A 15356-nucleotide genomic window follows, 5' to 3' on the forward strand; every position below is an offset into this window, starting at 1 on the left:
GGGGGGGGGGGGGGGGGGGAGGGGGAGGCAGGAGGAGAGGGAATGCTAGCCAATGAGAGGCAGATCTGCAGATAAATTACGCTTTTATGATAATTATTTTCGGGAAACAATCCTTATGTGCAGCTGGACTTGTAGAAAATTCTAGACATTTCGAGGGAATTCGAGAAGTACATTTCCGAAAACGTCTTTTTACATATTTTTTCGAGATCAATCATCGTCAAGACAATGAAAATGCAGTAACGAAAATATAGTATTTGGTACAGAGGAATAACGAATGTAAAACTCCGGCATTACAAAAATGTGAACATTTATTCACAATCAAACTCTCACAATTATTCATAACTCAGAAACAAATATATCAATTGAGCTCAGTTTGGGCTCGTTACAAAGGGAAAAAGTAGTTCTTTGTATTGAAAAAATATATTAAATGTTATCACCATTTCAACCCCTCACTAACATTTTAAAAAAAGTCAAAAATGGCCGTTTTACCCCAGCCTCCCCTATATCTTACCCACGATATTGTCCTTTGTCCGCATTTTCCTCTCTACAAATACGGTCTCCACCCGACATAAGTCCTCCCCAGAACATTCAAATCGGTCGCCTGTTCCAAGAGACATTGCAGTTGCTCTCTACTACTGAGGCCTGTCCCCCTGAGCCTCGATCTCAGGGACTTTTCACGAGAGTCCGTCCCTCTGATGATTGCCTCATATCTCTTAACCATCGCCTCGCAATGCTGCCCCCTCAGTTCGTCGACCATGACCTCCGAGGGATGATCGCCCTTCAGCTTCCTCATAACCACTTCGAGCTTCCACCTGGGCATCCAGTCGATCTCTGCTCCCTCCTCCCGGCTCTCGCACTCAAATTTCCTCTTGGATGGGAACCAATTCAACTTCTCGTGAATAATGACCCCCAGAACTCCGGAAATTAGTCCCCTGTTGCTCCTCATGGCCCTCAGAGCATGTTCCATCGTCTCCGAGACGAGATCCCCCTCGTCGAAGGGCTCCACGAGCTTCAGTATCTGCTTCGTGAGCCTGAATGGCATCAACTCAGGAACCGACTGAATTCAGAGATTGAGAAATAGATAATAGTCGTTATTTATTTCGCATTATCCTCATGCAGTAAATAAATAATATGTGAAAAATATTGAATTGTGATTACTTCCGTTACAGATAATGGAACCAACTTCATTTTTCATTATTATCTTAATGGTTAATAAAAAATAAAAAATGATAATTCATTAAATACATTAATTTTGAGATCAAATCAAATCTTTAAAAAACAATAATACCTCTACTATTCTCTGTCATTTTAGATTTTTCAGAGGAGGTAAATCATTCTATCAATTTTTCTCCCATATAATACGAACACCTGAACACCCAAGGGGCGAAGTATCGCTATAAAAAATCAGTAGCGAAGCGGTAAACCGGGTCAAGTCGATTTTGACTTTTCGTCACTTTTTGACGGATATCTCGGAACCTAAGAGAGATAGCGAAATTTTGTTCATGACCTTTTTTATAACACTTAATTGCATCTACAAAAAAGGTCACGACAAAAATTTTTCTATCTCTTTTAGATTCCGAGATATTCTTCAAAAACTGGCCAATAGTCAAAATCGACTTAACCCGGTTTACCGCTTCGCTACTGAAATATTCCTCCTGATCTCCTCACCTGATCAATTCCCCCTCCAAAAGCCGACGCAAAATCGATGCCAGTGCACTCGCCAGACTCGACCCCAACCATAGTGTTCTCGAGGTGCCTGTCCCCGATCCCCAGGATCCACTGTGCCACACACATCACCGAGTACGAAGTAACAAAATTCCTCCTGAAAGACACGAAGCTCTCTGCGGACGGGCTGATCACCTCGAAAGTCCTCCTGAGAGCAGCTGAGTCAGTCTTAGCAATTAAAGAGCTCATCTTCCGAATCGTCTCCTCAGCAGATCGTTTGAGAACAGCATCCCTGTACTTCACCGCCCTCTTCCCCTCACCAGTGCTGCACTCGCCGATCCACCCCTCGTAATCCCTGTCCAACACCTGCAGATAATTCTTCTGCGCATCGCTCCAGGTGAACGTGATGAACTCCTGAAGAGTTCTCGCATTCTCAATCCACTCTATGAGGCCCAGCCTCGAGGAGAGGGGGATCACTTTGAAGGTCTTGATGGAGAGGTTCCTCTGGGAGCAGCAGAGGTCCGCCCTCAGCACCTCGTTCATCACGTTGAAGGTCTGCTGGAGGCGTTGATCAACTCTGAGATCCTCTCCAAACTTCACCAAGAATTTGTACGACTTGGTGTCGTCCCCAACGATGGTAATCCTGATGGGTTTCCTCGCGGAATTCATCACCTGCACCTTCCCCTCGATCTTCATGATCCTGGGACGATACCCGGGGTCCGGACAGCTCTCTCCGGAGTACAAACCAGGCACCTCCAGGGCGGAATCGTTAATCTGACTGAGGTAGGGGCTGTAGTCCCTCAACCTGTTGCTGTCCTTGTGCTTCCTCAGGGAAGCATCCAGTTGACTCTTCAGGGTCTCCACGAACCCTCCGACCTCCCCCTGAGGCATCTCCCTGATCCTCACGACTTGGTTTTCAAAAGGAGAAATGTATTTGTACAAGTCCCCTCGCATGGACGGATTGCTGGGGTGATAAACCCTCTTCAAGAGCCTGTCGACGACCGTGTGCCTCCCCAGGTGCAGATTCCTCACCAAATCATCGAGGTAGTACTTGAGAAGCAACTCTGGTCTCACCAGGTACTCCAGTGCCTCCACAAAGTCCCTCAGATCGCTCCTGTCTTCGAATTTTTTCAACAACTTCTGTATCGTGGGATTGTCTTGCAGCTCTGGACTGCTGTCCAGGGTGGATTGAAGACTGTAGAACAATGCATTTGGGTAGTCATCAGCCAGTCTCTCGATGATGGGAGCAACAGTCTGGCGAAGTGTGGACGACAGGTGGATGAAGAGCTGGGGCTGCCACCTGAGGAACTTCCAACTGGGGATTTCATTAGTCAACTCCATGAAGAAGTACCTCATGTCGTAGTCCCTCAGATAGTTCTCCTTCAGGAGAGAGGGGAAGTAGTTCATCGCCTCGTTGCAGCCATAGTTGATGGCTTTCAGGGTCGATTCAATAAATGTCTCGCGGATCTCCTCGTTGTCGGTCCCATCGACAATCCTGGTGTGACAGTATTTCAGAGTCTTCAGGTGGGAGTCCTGCAGGCGTTTGGGGGTGGGTTCTACTGTGACGAGCCCTATCGCCCTCTTGAATCTGTCCAGGGGGTAGTCCTCCAGCTGGAGACCTGTGGGAAGGTACGAGGAGGATTCAATCAGCTTGGAGATGATCCTGTTGAACATCTCCTCGTCTGAATCCCTCAGGACCAGCATCTCCAGAGACCAGTCAGCCATCAACTGCAGGTTCTCGATAGCTGCGTCGATGCTGATGTTTTCTATTATCAGTAGCTCCTCGGACTTCTCCTTGCAGACTCGAAGGTTCTTCATTTTGGCTTCGTCAGACCCCAGCTGCCCCCTCAGGAACTTTATCTGGATCTTGTTCAATTCGAATTGTGTCTGTATGTCTGGCGTCATATCAGGGATTGAATCCTTCACCTCCACCATGTATTTAGCCATCAGAACGGGGTTTCTGTTGAGATAAGATGATTTTATGAACGCCATCTTCTGGAGCACCTCCAGCGTCGATAATCTAGGAGAGAGGGTCTCAGGCAGATGCTCAGATTCACTGATTTTATTCTTCAAGACGTTTGTCATGTGCGTCCTCTGGGCCAGGTGAATGTCCCAGGGGAGGAAGTCGTCCTGGGGGATGGGGAAACTCCTCTCCCAGTAGTCGATCAGGTCCTCAGTGGCAGCTGACGTCCCTCGGCGCAGATCTGCCAAGGCATCCCTGTAGAGCCTCGTATCACAAAGTCCTCGTAATTTCACCACCTCCTGAAGTCGCAGCTGAACAGAGAGAGGACTCAACTGACTCCATCGATCCTTCGTCTTTCTCAGGCCAGTGAGCACCAACGCCCTCGCGTGCTCGTTCATCTTCGTGGAGTGGAGCACTGCTAATTCCTCAGTGAAACGATCCTCCACCAGTCTTCGACCTTCCTCAGAACTCGTGACAGCCATCAAATCCGCTGAAAACATTTCCGCAGAGTTTGAGTCCACGAAGATCTGGTAGATCCTAGATTTGAAGTACCAGGGGATCATCCAGGAGTGTCTGGAGGACCCTGTCACCGCCAGGAGTTGCAGGAGACTCTGGTTTTCACCGAGAACCTCGAGGGTGTAGCTGGAGATCTGCTCCCAGTCAGAGAGACGTGCCAGACACTCCAATAGCCCTCGCCTGCAGTGACGACGAATCGCCCCCTTCTCCTTAACGATAGCTTCCTCGTAATGAGATCTAGCTTCTTCCCAGGAATTCCTGCAGCGAGCTGACGACGCTGCGTTCAGCTCCTCCCCTGGGACGTGGTTCCTGAAGACACTTAAGAAGATGTCGTGGTCGTTTATGGACTCGTAGAGCTCTCCAAGGTTCACCCACTCCTCCACTGTGTTTCCAACTTCTTCGAGGAGTCTGGACCTCTTCGAGGAGCTCTCCCCACTCTCAGGACCTGCCATCAACCTCTTCTCAATCAGCAGAGCACCCAGGACCTCCAGTCCGGTGGCCTTAGCCGCCTGGGAAACTATTGTTGGAGTAAAACTCAAATCTGGATTCTTCAGGATGACTTCCATAGCTGCAGCGATCGTCAGCCCGTCTCCTCGTTGGCTCCTGAAGATCATCTCGAACATCTTGGAGACCTTTCCCGTAAACTCCACGTAGAACCTCCTCTTCTCAACCTCTCGATGACTCTGGAGTTTCTTCATCACAGAACAAATGATGGAGATCATCAGGTTCTTGCAGATCAGGGGGTCCTTCTTGATGAGCTCCTGGAGGGGATTGAGAACTGTCTCGTGAGTTATCTCGATGTCTGGGAGTTCACCGATCCTGTAGCCTCTGCTGAGTCTTATCGAGCTCGTCTGCCTCATCGTTTGGGACCTGGGGGAGTCCTGACGAGGCTGGAGGGCCTGGTACCTCTTGGAGGACGAGGATTGTCTCGCCACGAATCTTCGGGAGAACCTCGAGGGAGTTGCTGGCACCACGAAGACGTCCGAAGCAGCAGAACTCGAGGGGTTCTCCTCGGCCAGAAAGGTCTCAGCTATCGTCGGCTCGAACTCCAGGGGATTCGTCGCTCTGACCATCAAGTCTTCATTCGTAGAGGTGAAATCGTCTGATGATAATATCGACATTGTGAAACGCTGGCTGCACTGGCTGGCGTACGAGGGGATGAAGAGGGGAACTCTGTAACTGAGGTTCTTCATCCTCCAGGAGGTAGCGATCTTGTAGTTCCTGTAGTTGCAGTCTTTGTCGAGGGGGATGAACAATTTCGACTCATAATTCGGGGATTTCTTCGATAAATTCAGGAATAAAATTCCAAAGATTGGGAGGAAGTTCTGGGCGAGTTCGGGAGAGTAGTTGCCCAGGATGTCGAGTATTCTTTCAGAACAATTGGTTCGGAATTGGGCCTCTTCAGTCCAAAAACTCATGCATTTTTGCTGAAGGGACTCCGAGGGGTCCAAAAGCCCAGAGAGCAGGATTCTCTGGCTCAAATCCACCAGAGTCTCTCCTGACTGGTCCTTGGAGATGTCGTCGATGTAGTGTTTAAAGATACTCACGAAGATGTCGTAGACGAGGGTTCTGTACGCCAGGGTCTCGTGGTTGGCGTAGTTAGCAGCTAGACGGGCCAGGGGGAGCAGAGTCTCGCTGCGGAGTCTCTTGGCGAGACTCAGGATTATCTCCAAGCAGATCTTCTCACAAGACAGCACTTTATTATCCAAGAGATCCTGGAACTTGATGTAGACGATCTCCTGGTGTACCTCCTGGTCAGTCAGCTGGGGAATCCTCAGCAGAAACATCTCCATGCTCTTCACCTTCGTGGAGAACGAGAGCTTCAGGTGATTGTGAGTGACGAATTGATAGAATTCGTACAGAAGGCCTGGGAATGCTGTGCACATGGCGTGAACAGCCTTTATGAGTCTGTTGGGCTCCAGTATTGCCCTGAACACCAGGCGAATTTTCCGGGTGGCCTCCTCTCGTTGCTGACCGTCAGGGTCCAGAGGCGCTGAGAACTTCAGGAACAGCCCAATGGCCGCAGATATCTGCAGGAGCACCTCCTCCTTTCTCCTCCAGTCCTCCAGAGACTTGAGTAAAAACTGGAGAACTCGAGGGTCATTCACTAGCCTCGGACCGAGATCATTCTGAAGCAACGAGAGAATGAGTCTGGCAGCTCCCTCGGGCATCCGGCTCATCTTCTCGCCGAGGCAGCTGGGGGGCTCCAGCACCTGGTGCCACGCCTTCACCAGCATGTCGACTATGCTGTAGTTATACTTGACAATTGCCTCTGACGATGATTGGGCGACTACTTTGTTCACCAGGAGATCAAACATCTCGTTGGCTTCTCCCTTCGAGTCCTCTCCAGGAACAGATACTTCAGACCAGTCCACAAGCATCAGGAGGGCATCAGCGATGATGTAGCCGATGGAGATGGTGCTCCTGAGTATGAAAGAGATCATCCTCACGATCCTCTTGAGTAATAATCCAGCGAATGGCTTGAAGACTTCTTGAGTGTTTAAAACAATTTTCAGCAAGAAGAGCTTCACATTCCTCTCGCCTATGGACATGGCTCCGGCGAAGTACTTGAACCAGGGCGGGGGTTTGTCTGGGTCACATGGATGAATCTCAGAGAGGTATTTTAACACCCCGACGATGGGAGCCATGCACTCGTGATCATTCAGGTCATCGGATTCCAGTGTCACCAGCAGTCTTGAGGTCGAGGGCTCTGCCAATGGAATTACCGTGTGCATGTCGTAAGCTCCGATGTCCTCAGTCAACGTTGAAGACGCCAGGTTGTAGCTCCTCAGGTACGAGTGGCTGGACGAAGTTTCCCTCATCGTCATTGTCTTCCTGATGTTCACGAGCACATCTCGCTGCTTGGGGAGCTCCTTGAACGTCTGAGTCAGTGAGTAATTCTTCGAACAGTCGATTATCTTCTTCCAGATGATTTTGTCCAGCGGTGCATTCTCACCGAACAGCCCCAGGAGGTACTTCTCCTCGTTGGAGACACTTACCATGGTGATACCACAGTTGAAGGCAGCACAGTGCAGCAGTCTCATGAGAAACTTCTCGCTGGGATTCACTGGCATTGTCCTGACGTCGAGGGTCTTCTTGTACAGCTGGAGAAAAACATCAGAACTTGAACGTGTCACTTCGGAGACTCTTCTCGCTATTGGACCGTTTATCCTGTCGATGCTCAACGTGGAGAACATGACTTCCAGGAGACTGAAGGCTTCAATCCACGTGATCACCATGAGACGTCTATCCTCGGGGTTTCCTGGGAGTTCCCCTGTGAGGCTCATCACCAGCTCCTTGATGTTCCTCTCGAAGAAGTCGTGGACGACGTCCTCTTCGCAGTACTTGAACACTGGGAGGAAGAAGTACCTCAAGACATCTGGTCTCCTCCCTGGGAAGGATGGATCCAGGATCATCTTGTGGATCCTCTGGAGGGACTCGAGGGCTGTAGCCCGAGGTATCAAGGAGAAATAAGCTGCCAAGTGATCACTCGTGGATTTAGTCGACACGCATTTGCCCAGTTTCATCGCACAAATCGTCACTGCCTCCAGGATCACCAGAGACTTTGTGATTGGGAGGGCTGCCATCAGCGTCTGGAAGTACTCGAGAACTTCTGCAGACTTCAGACTCCGTTTTAGAAGGCCATCAGAGCCCTCTGGGACTTCGGGAATGTCGAACGATCTGAAGATGACCCTCAGCTCTGTATTCTCGTCGGATTCAGTCAGCAGGCAGACCAGGAAGTCGTTCAGGATTTGGGTTTTCTCTGGAATCGAGGCACTCCCCTGGAACTCCTCGATTATCCAGTAATACATCTCCTTGTTCGCCACCTTGATGTTTATCAGATCCTGCTTCAGTCGAACTGCTGTTCTGTAGATGTTCTTCAGCAACTTTTTTCGGGTTTCAAAGTTGTTCGAGGCCCTTCGGAAATGCTGAAAGCTGGAAATTGCTGCGTCACAGAACTCCTCAGCTGATCTCCGGTGATCTTTCCTGTGTCTCTGGAGCCAAGTGGCTGTCTCGTTCATGACGAACAGCACAAAGTCAGGAAATTGTCTCGATAAATTCACCATCATCTCCAGGGAAGTGTCAATGTTTCTCAAGAGGTAGCGAATGATGACGTCTCTGAAGGTGATGATGAAGTATTCCCCATGGGTCATCTGGGACTTTCCATCGCACTCCAGCAACTCGTCGATCTGTTTGCCCCTCGACCTGACGAAACTGGCGAACCCTTCGTCGTCCAGCGACAGCTCCAACAGACCCTCGTAGTGGAGTTTCACGTCTGGTGCCAGCTCTCTGCACCAGTACCTCCTCGCATCGAATATCCTCACCTCCGCGAAGATGTGCCCGATCACCAGCAAATTATTCTGCAGAATTTTCTCGTTCAACTGCAACGTCTCCAGCAATTTACATCGCTTCATAAAGATTAAGCACTTCAATTTGTTTTGAAGAGAGATTCTTTGAGTGGAGTTTAGGTCCAGGTGGTTCATCGCCACTGACAGATCATCGAACCGAAAGTTCAGGGCTCTAAAAACTGACTGCAATCTCTCCTTCGACAAGTGCTCGACCAAACTCTCCACCAGCCTCTCAATCTTCCTGGGTAGTAACTGGGCCATCTCGAGGTATTTGACGTTGAATCCAAGGGCTTCTGGCTGCCTCACACATCTAGAGATCAAAGTGCAGAATTCCTCGTTGAAAAGGACGTCGTGAACCTCTTCTTCACTCGACAATCGACACCCCAGGACTTCAACCATGAACTCAATGAGCTTGATCACCGCTGCAGGCTCGTCAAGACCATCTCGATTGACCCTAGCGATGAATTTCTCGATTGCAGAGAAGATCGAGACATTCTGGGGGTGAGAATCCACCAGGAGCACCTGTGGGTCGATGAAACCTCCTTGGAGAAGCCACACGTAGACGTCCAGAGTAGCTGTGAACCTTCTCACACCTTCCCCAGCCCCCACACCTGACACTTCCAACTTGGTCAGCATCACAGTCTGGATCTTCAGGTACTGTTCATGATCTTCGATCTTATCGTTCAATCGTTCGTAAAGCTTCATGCACTTCCTCCTGGCAGCTTCGTCCAGACTGATGCAGTGATTCAACAAGAACTCCACACAACTCTTCAAGTTTCCATCCCCAAAACACCTGGGGACTCTCCTTCTAGCCGAGCACTCCCGAAAAATCCCAGGTTTCTCAGAGAGAACCCTCACCACATGGTTCAGGGCACCCCTGATCCTGGCATCCCCGCAGTGCTCCATTGCCTCCACGAAGCACTGGAGGAACTCCAGCCAGAAGATGTCAACGATCTCCTCGTTCTCCCTCAGTATCTTGTAGATATGATTGAAGGCTATGGCAGCAGCCACCTTTCTATTCTTCAAGGGATGAAGAGCAAAGTTCTTGATGTTCTCCACGACATTATGAATGTTAACAGGAATTCTCCTTAAATCAGTGTCTGTGGCTTGTTTAATGGACCACCTGGAGAACTCGGCGAGACAAATTCCGGAGAAGTCCTTGATGGAGGAATCAGAGTTGCAGAGGCCCTCGAAGATGCACTCCATCAGGAATCCAATGACAGGTGAGTGCAGCATGAGCCTGGAGCTCAGCCAGTGAGTCATCTGGAGCATGAGGGGGTTGAAGATCTGTCTGATGACTTGATCAGGGTCACAACCGAGCTTGAGAAGCACTGGACAGAGGGTCTTGTAGAAGGAGGCGTAGCGCTCAGGCTCGTTGGAGATGTAATAAACAGTCTTCCCCAGGATGATGATGACGATGGAGTGGAGGGCCTCGCAGGCGGAGATTCTGGTGCTCACGTCACTGCAGCATAAAGATAAATCGATTATCCTCGGGAGGATTGTGTCGAGGTGCACTGGGAGGTCGCCATCTGGAAAGGTCATCGTGTACTCCAGCAGGTTCTTCCTATCCCAGGTGCCTCCGGTGTTCTGAGACTGCTTGTGAAGGAACTCCAGCATCACAGAGTTGCTGATTCTCCCGAAGAAGAGGAGGATCTTGTTCTGGAGGGGGCCCAGGGCACTCTCGGTCCTCGCTGTCCGCTGTACTGGGGATTTCGAGTCCTCGTGGAGCTCGAGGCTCTCCTTGCTGCGGAGGTAGACCTCGAGGGTGGGGAGAACCTCCAGGAGAAGAGTCCTCACTGGCTCCTCGTCCCCACAGGTGACGAATCTCTCCAGGTCCTCGAGGGCACTGTCAGCCAGCTCGTAGTTATTCAAACCTATTCTAAAGGCCAGAGTGAAGACTGGACCGATGTGGGGCAGCAAATCCTTTGTAAAATCCTTCGGGGAATGCAGAATCAGTTGAATACAGGAGATCTGGAGCTCGTGGGAGAGCTCGAAGACCAGCTTCAAGGTTCTCCTGAGGTAATTCAGGATCAGGAGGGTCTCAGAGGGGGTGAACGACTGGGAGGCACTCAGGGATCTTCTCACCAGTCTGTAGAATCCTGAAACCAGGGGGTGCTTGCTCGAGGTCGTGATGAGACTCTCCAGGAGCTTCTTCACGTCCTCTGAGGACTCAATTATCTTCGGGAGTAGCTCCTCGTAGAGGTCCACCAGGTTCAAGAAGATCCTGAAGTCGTCCTCATTCTCTGGTACCTGGGAAACACCGATATCCGAGAAGACGTTGTCCTCTCTGGTCTTTATCCTGACGTCCAGTTTTGACGTTAGACTGATGCAAGTGGTCAGGAGTTGGTTGCACACCTTCTCTTGATTATTCATCGTGTAGTTTTCAGGGCTCAAGAGGGACTGCCACAGTGGGATGTAGTCCTTGTAAGTGATGAGCCGTTTCCAGGGGTTCTCCAGGTGCTTAAGCTCAACATCGATCAGAAGACTGTGGGAGCAGCTCCAGACGACTCCCTCATAGACGACATTGGAGAGAAACTCCTCAAAGAGGTGAACCTTCAGGTGACTCATGTGCTCAATCGTCCTCTTCAGGGACTCACCAGCTTGCATCCGAGCCTTTGGCTTCAGTTCTGGAAATCTCTTGATCATCAGAATGCACATCTTCATGAGAATCCTGATGTGATCGTCTGCGATGACAGACAGTTGTGGCAGCACTCGGGCCAGGGCCTCCTGGTAGTCAGCAATGTCTTCGAACTGGATTTCGTCGTCTTCGGTGAAGTACAAGGGAAGGATTCTCCTGGAGATGAGGGAGAACATCTCATTCACAGCTGCCTCGTCCACCAGACGCTTCAGGGGCTCTGCTAGCTGGCTGTACCCCATGATGGAGATTCTGAGGTTCTGGGGAGTCACTCCTGCGTTTGTCAAGGCGTTCACGAATGTCTCCTGGAGATTATGCAGGATCGTTAGGGCCTCTGAGGAGTTGTCGCGCTTCAGGACGTCTGCCAGGACTTCGTAGTAGACCTTGAGGGTTTCCGTCACCAGAGGAGCCAGGAACTCGTTCTGGAGGAGGCGCTGCAGGAAGGAATGCCAGAAGTCGTGGTCCTCCAGGATGAAGGACTCGAATTTCTGCAGGTGTTCCCTCAGGAAGAGGAGGATGGACTCGATGAGGCCCCTGCCCCTGGCCGCTGCGGCTGGGGAGATACTCTTCAGTTGGTCGTAGAAGTCTCTGGCGAGAACGGGCCCAGGAAACGGAAAGTTATGGAGAACGTCGGTTAGGGAGTTGATGGCCATCTCCACGTTGGTGATACCGCCAGTCGTGCTGTTGCAGGCTTCATTGAAGTCCTCGAAGACTCTCAGCTGCTGCCTCTGCCCGTTGGAGGAGACTGCTGGAAGGTCCGGGTGGTGGCGAGCGATCGTGCAGAGCACCTGGAGGATCATCGGGTACTCGGTTTTCTTGTAGAGGTGGCGCCTTCGGGTGTAGAAGGATGTGAAGTCGTTGAGACCTGACGTGTAGTCGGGGAAGACTCTGATCAGGGTCATCAGGGCCTGGCAGGCCGAGCGTTTCGTGTGGTGGGGGATCTTCAGTTTTACACCGAATTCGCAGATTTCGAAGGTCGTCTGCAGGTACGGCTGGTAGAGGCTGGGGAAGGTCGAGAGGAGGTACTTGAGGAGGGTGAAGCCCTCGCGCAGCGCTGACTCGGTGTCTGTGGGGATCTTCAGCTGGTCCAGGGAGTCGTGGAGGTACTTCGGGAGGGCTTTCTTGTCCAGGAGGCCCTCCAGGAGGAGACCTTGAATTTTAAAGGGAGCAGGGCTGGTGAAAGTCGCGGTGATGGGGATTGTTAATTCCTTTTATTATCTATTATTGTCTAGAAAGATGAAATTCCACTGGTTTTTTCGGTAAAATAGTTTTCATTGGACATTTCCTGGAATTACGTGTTACTATAGAATTTATTCTAGTGATTTTTTTATGAGAGAAGAAGAATAAAGTGGAAAACACTTGAGAAATTGATGTAGAGAATTTGTATGGACATGTCTCGATAGAAAGAGTTGTTTCGAAAGATGAAATTTTCTAGGCATTTTCTATTAAAAAACGCATAGATGGGGAGTTCTTCTTGAATAAAATTTCAAGAATTCCAAAACTAATAGATTGCCAATACAAGCCCTAAAAAAATTCGTGGAATTCATGGAATTATTGATCGGATTCGCTGGATTTTTCATTTTTCTACCCAATTATGATAACATTAGATAGATTGACAAGCGTTACCTATTTCGGCACTCGACAGGTTCCGGAAGTACCTCGGGCCCTCCTTAAATAACCTCGCCAGCTCCTTGTCATTCCCCTCCCTCCAATTTCTCATGAATATTTCCACAAATTCATCCGCTGACTCCATGATTTATTACTTTATTCTTAACACTCGAAATTTCGATTATTTTCCACTCTGATAACACTTGGATTGACACTTGTTACTGCAATTGCGTTCCAGCTGCATTTTGCGTGTCTAAACAACTTGTCTGAACCTGTCGAACGCGACAATAACAAACAAACCGGTGGGGGATATGACGTCATCGCGGCTCGTGTGCGCTAAATTTGAAATGACACGACGCTTCAATCCCCAATTCATTTCAATTATATTTAAATGATAATATCCACAATTGCTGATATTTTCGTAACCGGGGACAGTCATGGCCGTAAATTATAATTATCGTTAAATAATTAATTAGTCAATTTGTCAATGTCACGCTTAAATTTTAATTATTAAAGTAATCATCAATTTAAATATTCAAATTCCGAATTATTTATTAATCAGTAATTTAGTTAGGAAGATTGACGATTATTTGGAGAACGGAAAATTTCTTATAAGAAATTTAGCATTACTTACTCAACAGAAAATTTACCGTTCCATATTATTAATATTTAATCCATCGTCAATTAGAAATTTAGATTATCAAGTATTTTACTATTTTTAAATTTCGATTAATATATTTAAATCTCAATCAATGTAAGTCGGGAATTCTTTAAATATTGGAGAATTAGAATTTCATGAGAAAAAAAAATAATAGCCAGTCTTAAAGGGAAGGGATCAAAACGTAAAGTCGCGGAAGAATATCCATGTGACTCAATAAAATAAAAAAATGTAGTAACAGGGTATGAACCAAGTTAAATTAATGGGCAATTTATTTTTTCTGAATCAGTGATGATACATCAATTGCATTAATCCCGTCTTTTGTTATTAATCCACTTGAATGTTTGGATATTCGGCGCGAGGACAGATAGCGAATTCGCGATAATTCCGGCTGGCCGTCGAAACGGAATTAATTACAAGGTAAGATAAATACGGGGAGCATTTCCTAGGGGATTTACTGATTTTGTGATTAATGCAGTATTGACATTTATCAAAATTCAGTGATAAAGTTGAGGCGGTGGTGGGTATATAAATTATTTCTTTGGGGGGGCGATCAGAGTTGCATTGTTGCACGTGCGCCATTTGTTAATTAGTCTCGTCATGAGTGAATTGATCGATTAGTTCATTAATTAATTAAAGCGCCTATTCATTTCTTCATAATATCTGTGGATATTAATTTGATTTGATTTTTACTGAACGATTTATCGTACATTTTAAAAAATTGATCATGCAGAAGAAATTTCGAATTTTGTTATTCATTGGATTGTGTGTGACAGCGCTGATAAATAGGTATCTGAAAAACTTGAAGCCGTGATAAAGATCCTTCGTCTTCTTAACGCTCTATTCTTACCAGTGCACAATCAGAAAAACTCGTCATCGACACTGACGCTGGAGGTGACGATGCAGTCGCTATTCTCCTGGTATTATCAGTCTGGGCTGCCAACGATTCCAATTTCGAAGTCGTTGGCATCACCTGTACATATGGAAACACTGTGGAGAAGAATGTGGAAATGAATGTACTGCAAACTCTGACGATTGCCAACATGTCGCAGGTATTTCAATCGACTTTATCCGACGAAAGATCCTCTCTCTCGGTCTCTCAATTGAGTTTCGAAAGATTCCAGTTTACGGAGGGGCCCAAAAACCGTTGACACGAAATTTCACGACAGATTACTTCTTCGGGGCGAATGGCTTCGGTGACTTTGAGTTTGACGAGGAGATCACAGCTGCAGTTGACAGATCGAAACACGCCGCAGTTGCACTGGTCGATTTAGCTAGAAAATATCGAGGGGAATTGAGTGTTTTGTCTATGGGACCACTGACTAACATCGCACTTGCCATCAGCCTCGATCCAAACTTCATCCACAATGTTAAAAGATTTTATGTCATGGGTGGGAGTGTCTCTGGGGTTGGGAATATCGCCCCAGGGGTTGAGTTCAATTTCGCTGCTGATCCTGAGAGCAATTTCATTCTTTTCAACTCGACCAGAGGAGAACCAATATTTCTCCTGCCATGGGAAACAACTTCAGTGGTCGGATTACCAATGGTGAGATTGCGATTGTAAAGTCACGATATAATAATGAAGAATGACAGCAACTTGAAATTAACATTTTTAGAAATGGAGAACTGAAGTGCTGGGATCCATCGATTCTAGGACCATGAGATTTCTGAATCAGGTGGAAAGGAAAATTCTTCCTAGATCCAGTGTGTGGAGATCAGCCGACCTCATGACAGCTGCATTCATGCTGTGGCCCCATTTAATAACGAAATCCGTTGTAACGAACATTACTCCAGTGTTTGACGGAGCTGCCAGAGGAGTTCTCCTCGTTGACTATGGAAATTCAAGTGGAAAAATGAAAAATGCAGAAATTATACAGAACGGTGATTCCGAGAGCGTAAAACAACTGCTCATAAAATATTTCCAATAATTGAAATTACGATTTAGCCGTATAAATCTCTCGA

General features: G+C 48.0%; 2 protein-coding genes across 2 annotated transcripts; one reads left to right on the forward strand and one right to left on the reverse strand.

The window, feature by feature from the left end:
- Nucleotides 1–290: 290 nt before the first annotated feature.
- LOC107045328 (DNA-dependent protein kinase catalytic subunit) lies at nucleotides 291–12980 on the reverse strand. Its single transcript, XM_015267569.1, has 3 exons — nucleotides 12755–12980; nucleotides 1669–12278; nucleotides 291–1057 (listed from the first exon to the last, which is right to left on the reverse strand). The coding sequence occupies exons 1-3, from the start codon at nucleotides 12879–12881 to the stop codon at nucleotides 545–547; spliced, it is 11250 nt and encodes a 3749-aa protein (XP_015123055.1). The 5' UTR covers nucleotides 12882–12980; the 3' UTR covers nucleotides 291–544.
- A 1141-nt stretch (nucleotides 12981–14121) lies between these two features.
- LOC107045305 (probable uridine nucleosidase 1) lies at nucleotides 14122–15322 on the forward strand. The gene is made up of 4 exons (XM_015267519.1): nucleotides 14122–14183; nucleotides 14248–14446; nucleotides 14512–14940; nucleotides 15011–15322. Exons 1-4 carry the CDS (start codon nucleotides 14122–14124, stop codon nucleotides 15320–15322), a joined length of 1002 nt encoding a protein of 333 aa, XP_015123005.1.
- Nucleotides 15323–15356: the final 34 nt, after the last annotated feature.

Source organism: Diachasma alloeum, unplaced genomic scaffold (genome assembly GCF_001412515.2).
Source record: "Diachasma alloeum isolate Michigan unplaced genomic scaffold, Dall2.0 Dall_scaffold_00914, whole genome shotgun sequence".
Classification (NCBI taxonomy): Eukaryota; Metazoa; Arthropoda; class Insecta; order Hymenoptera; family Braconidae; genus Diachasma; species Diachasma alloeum.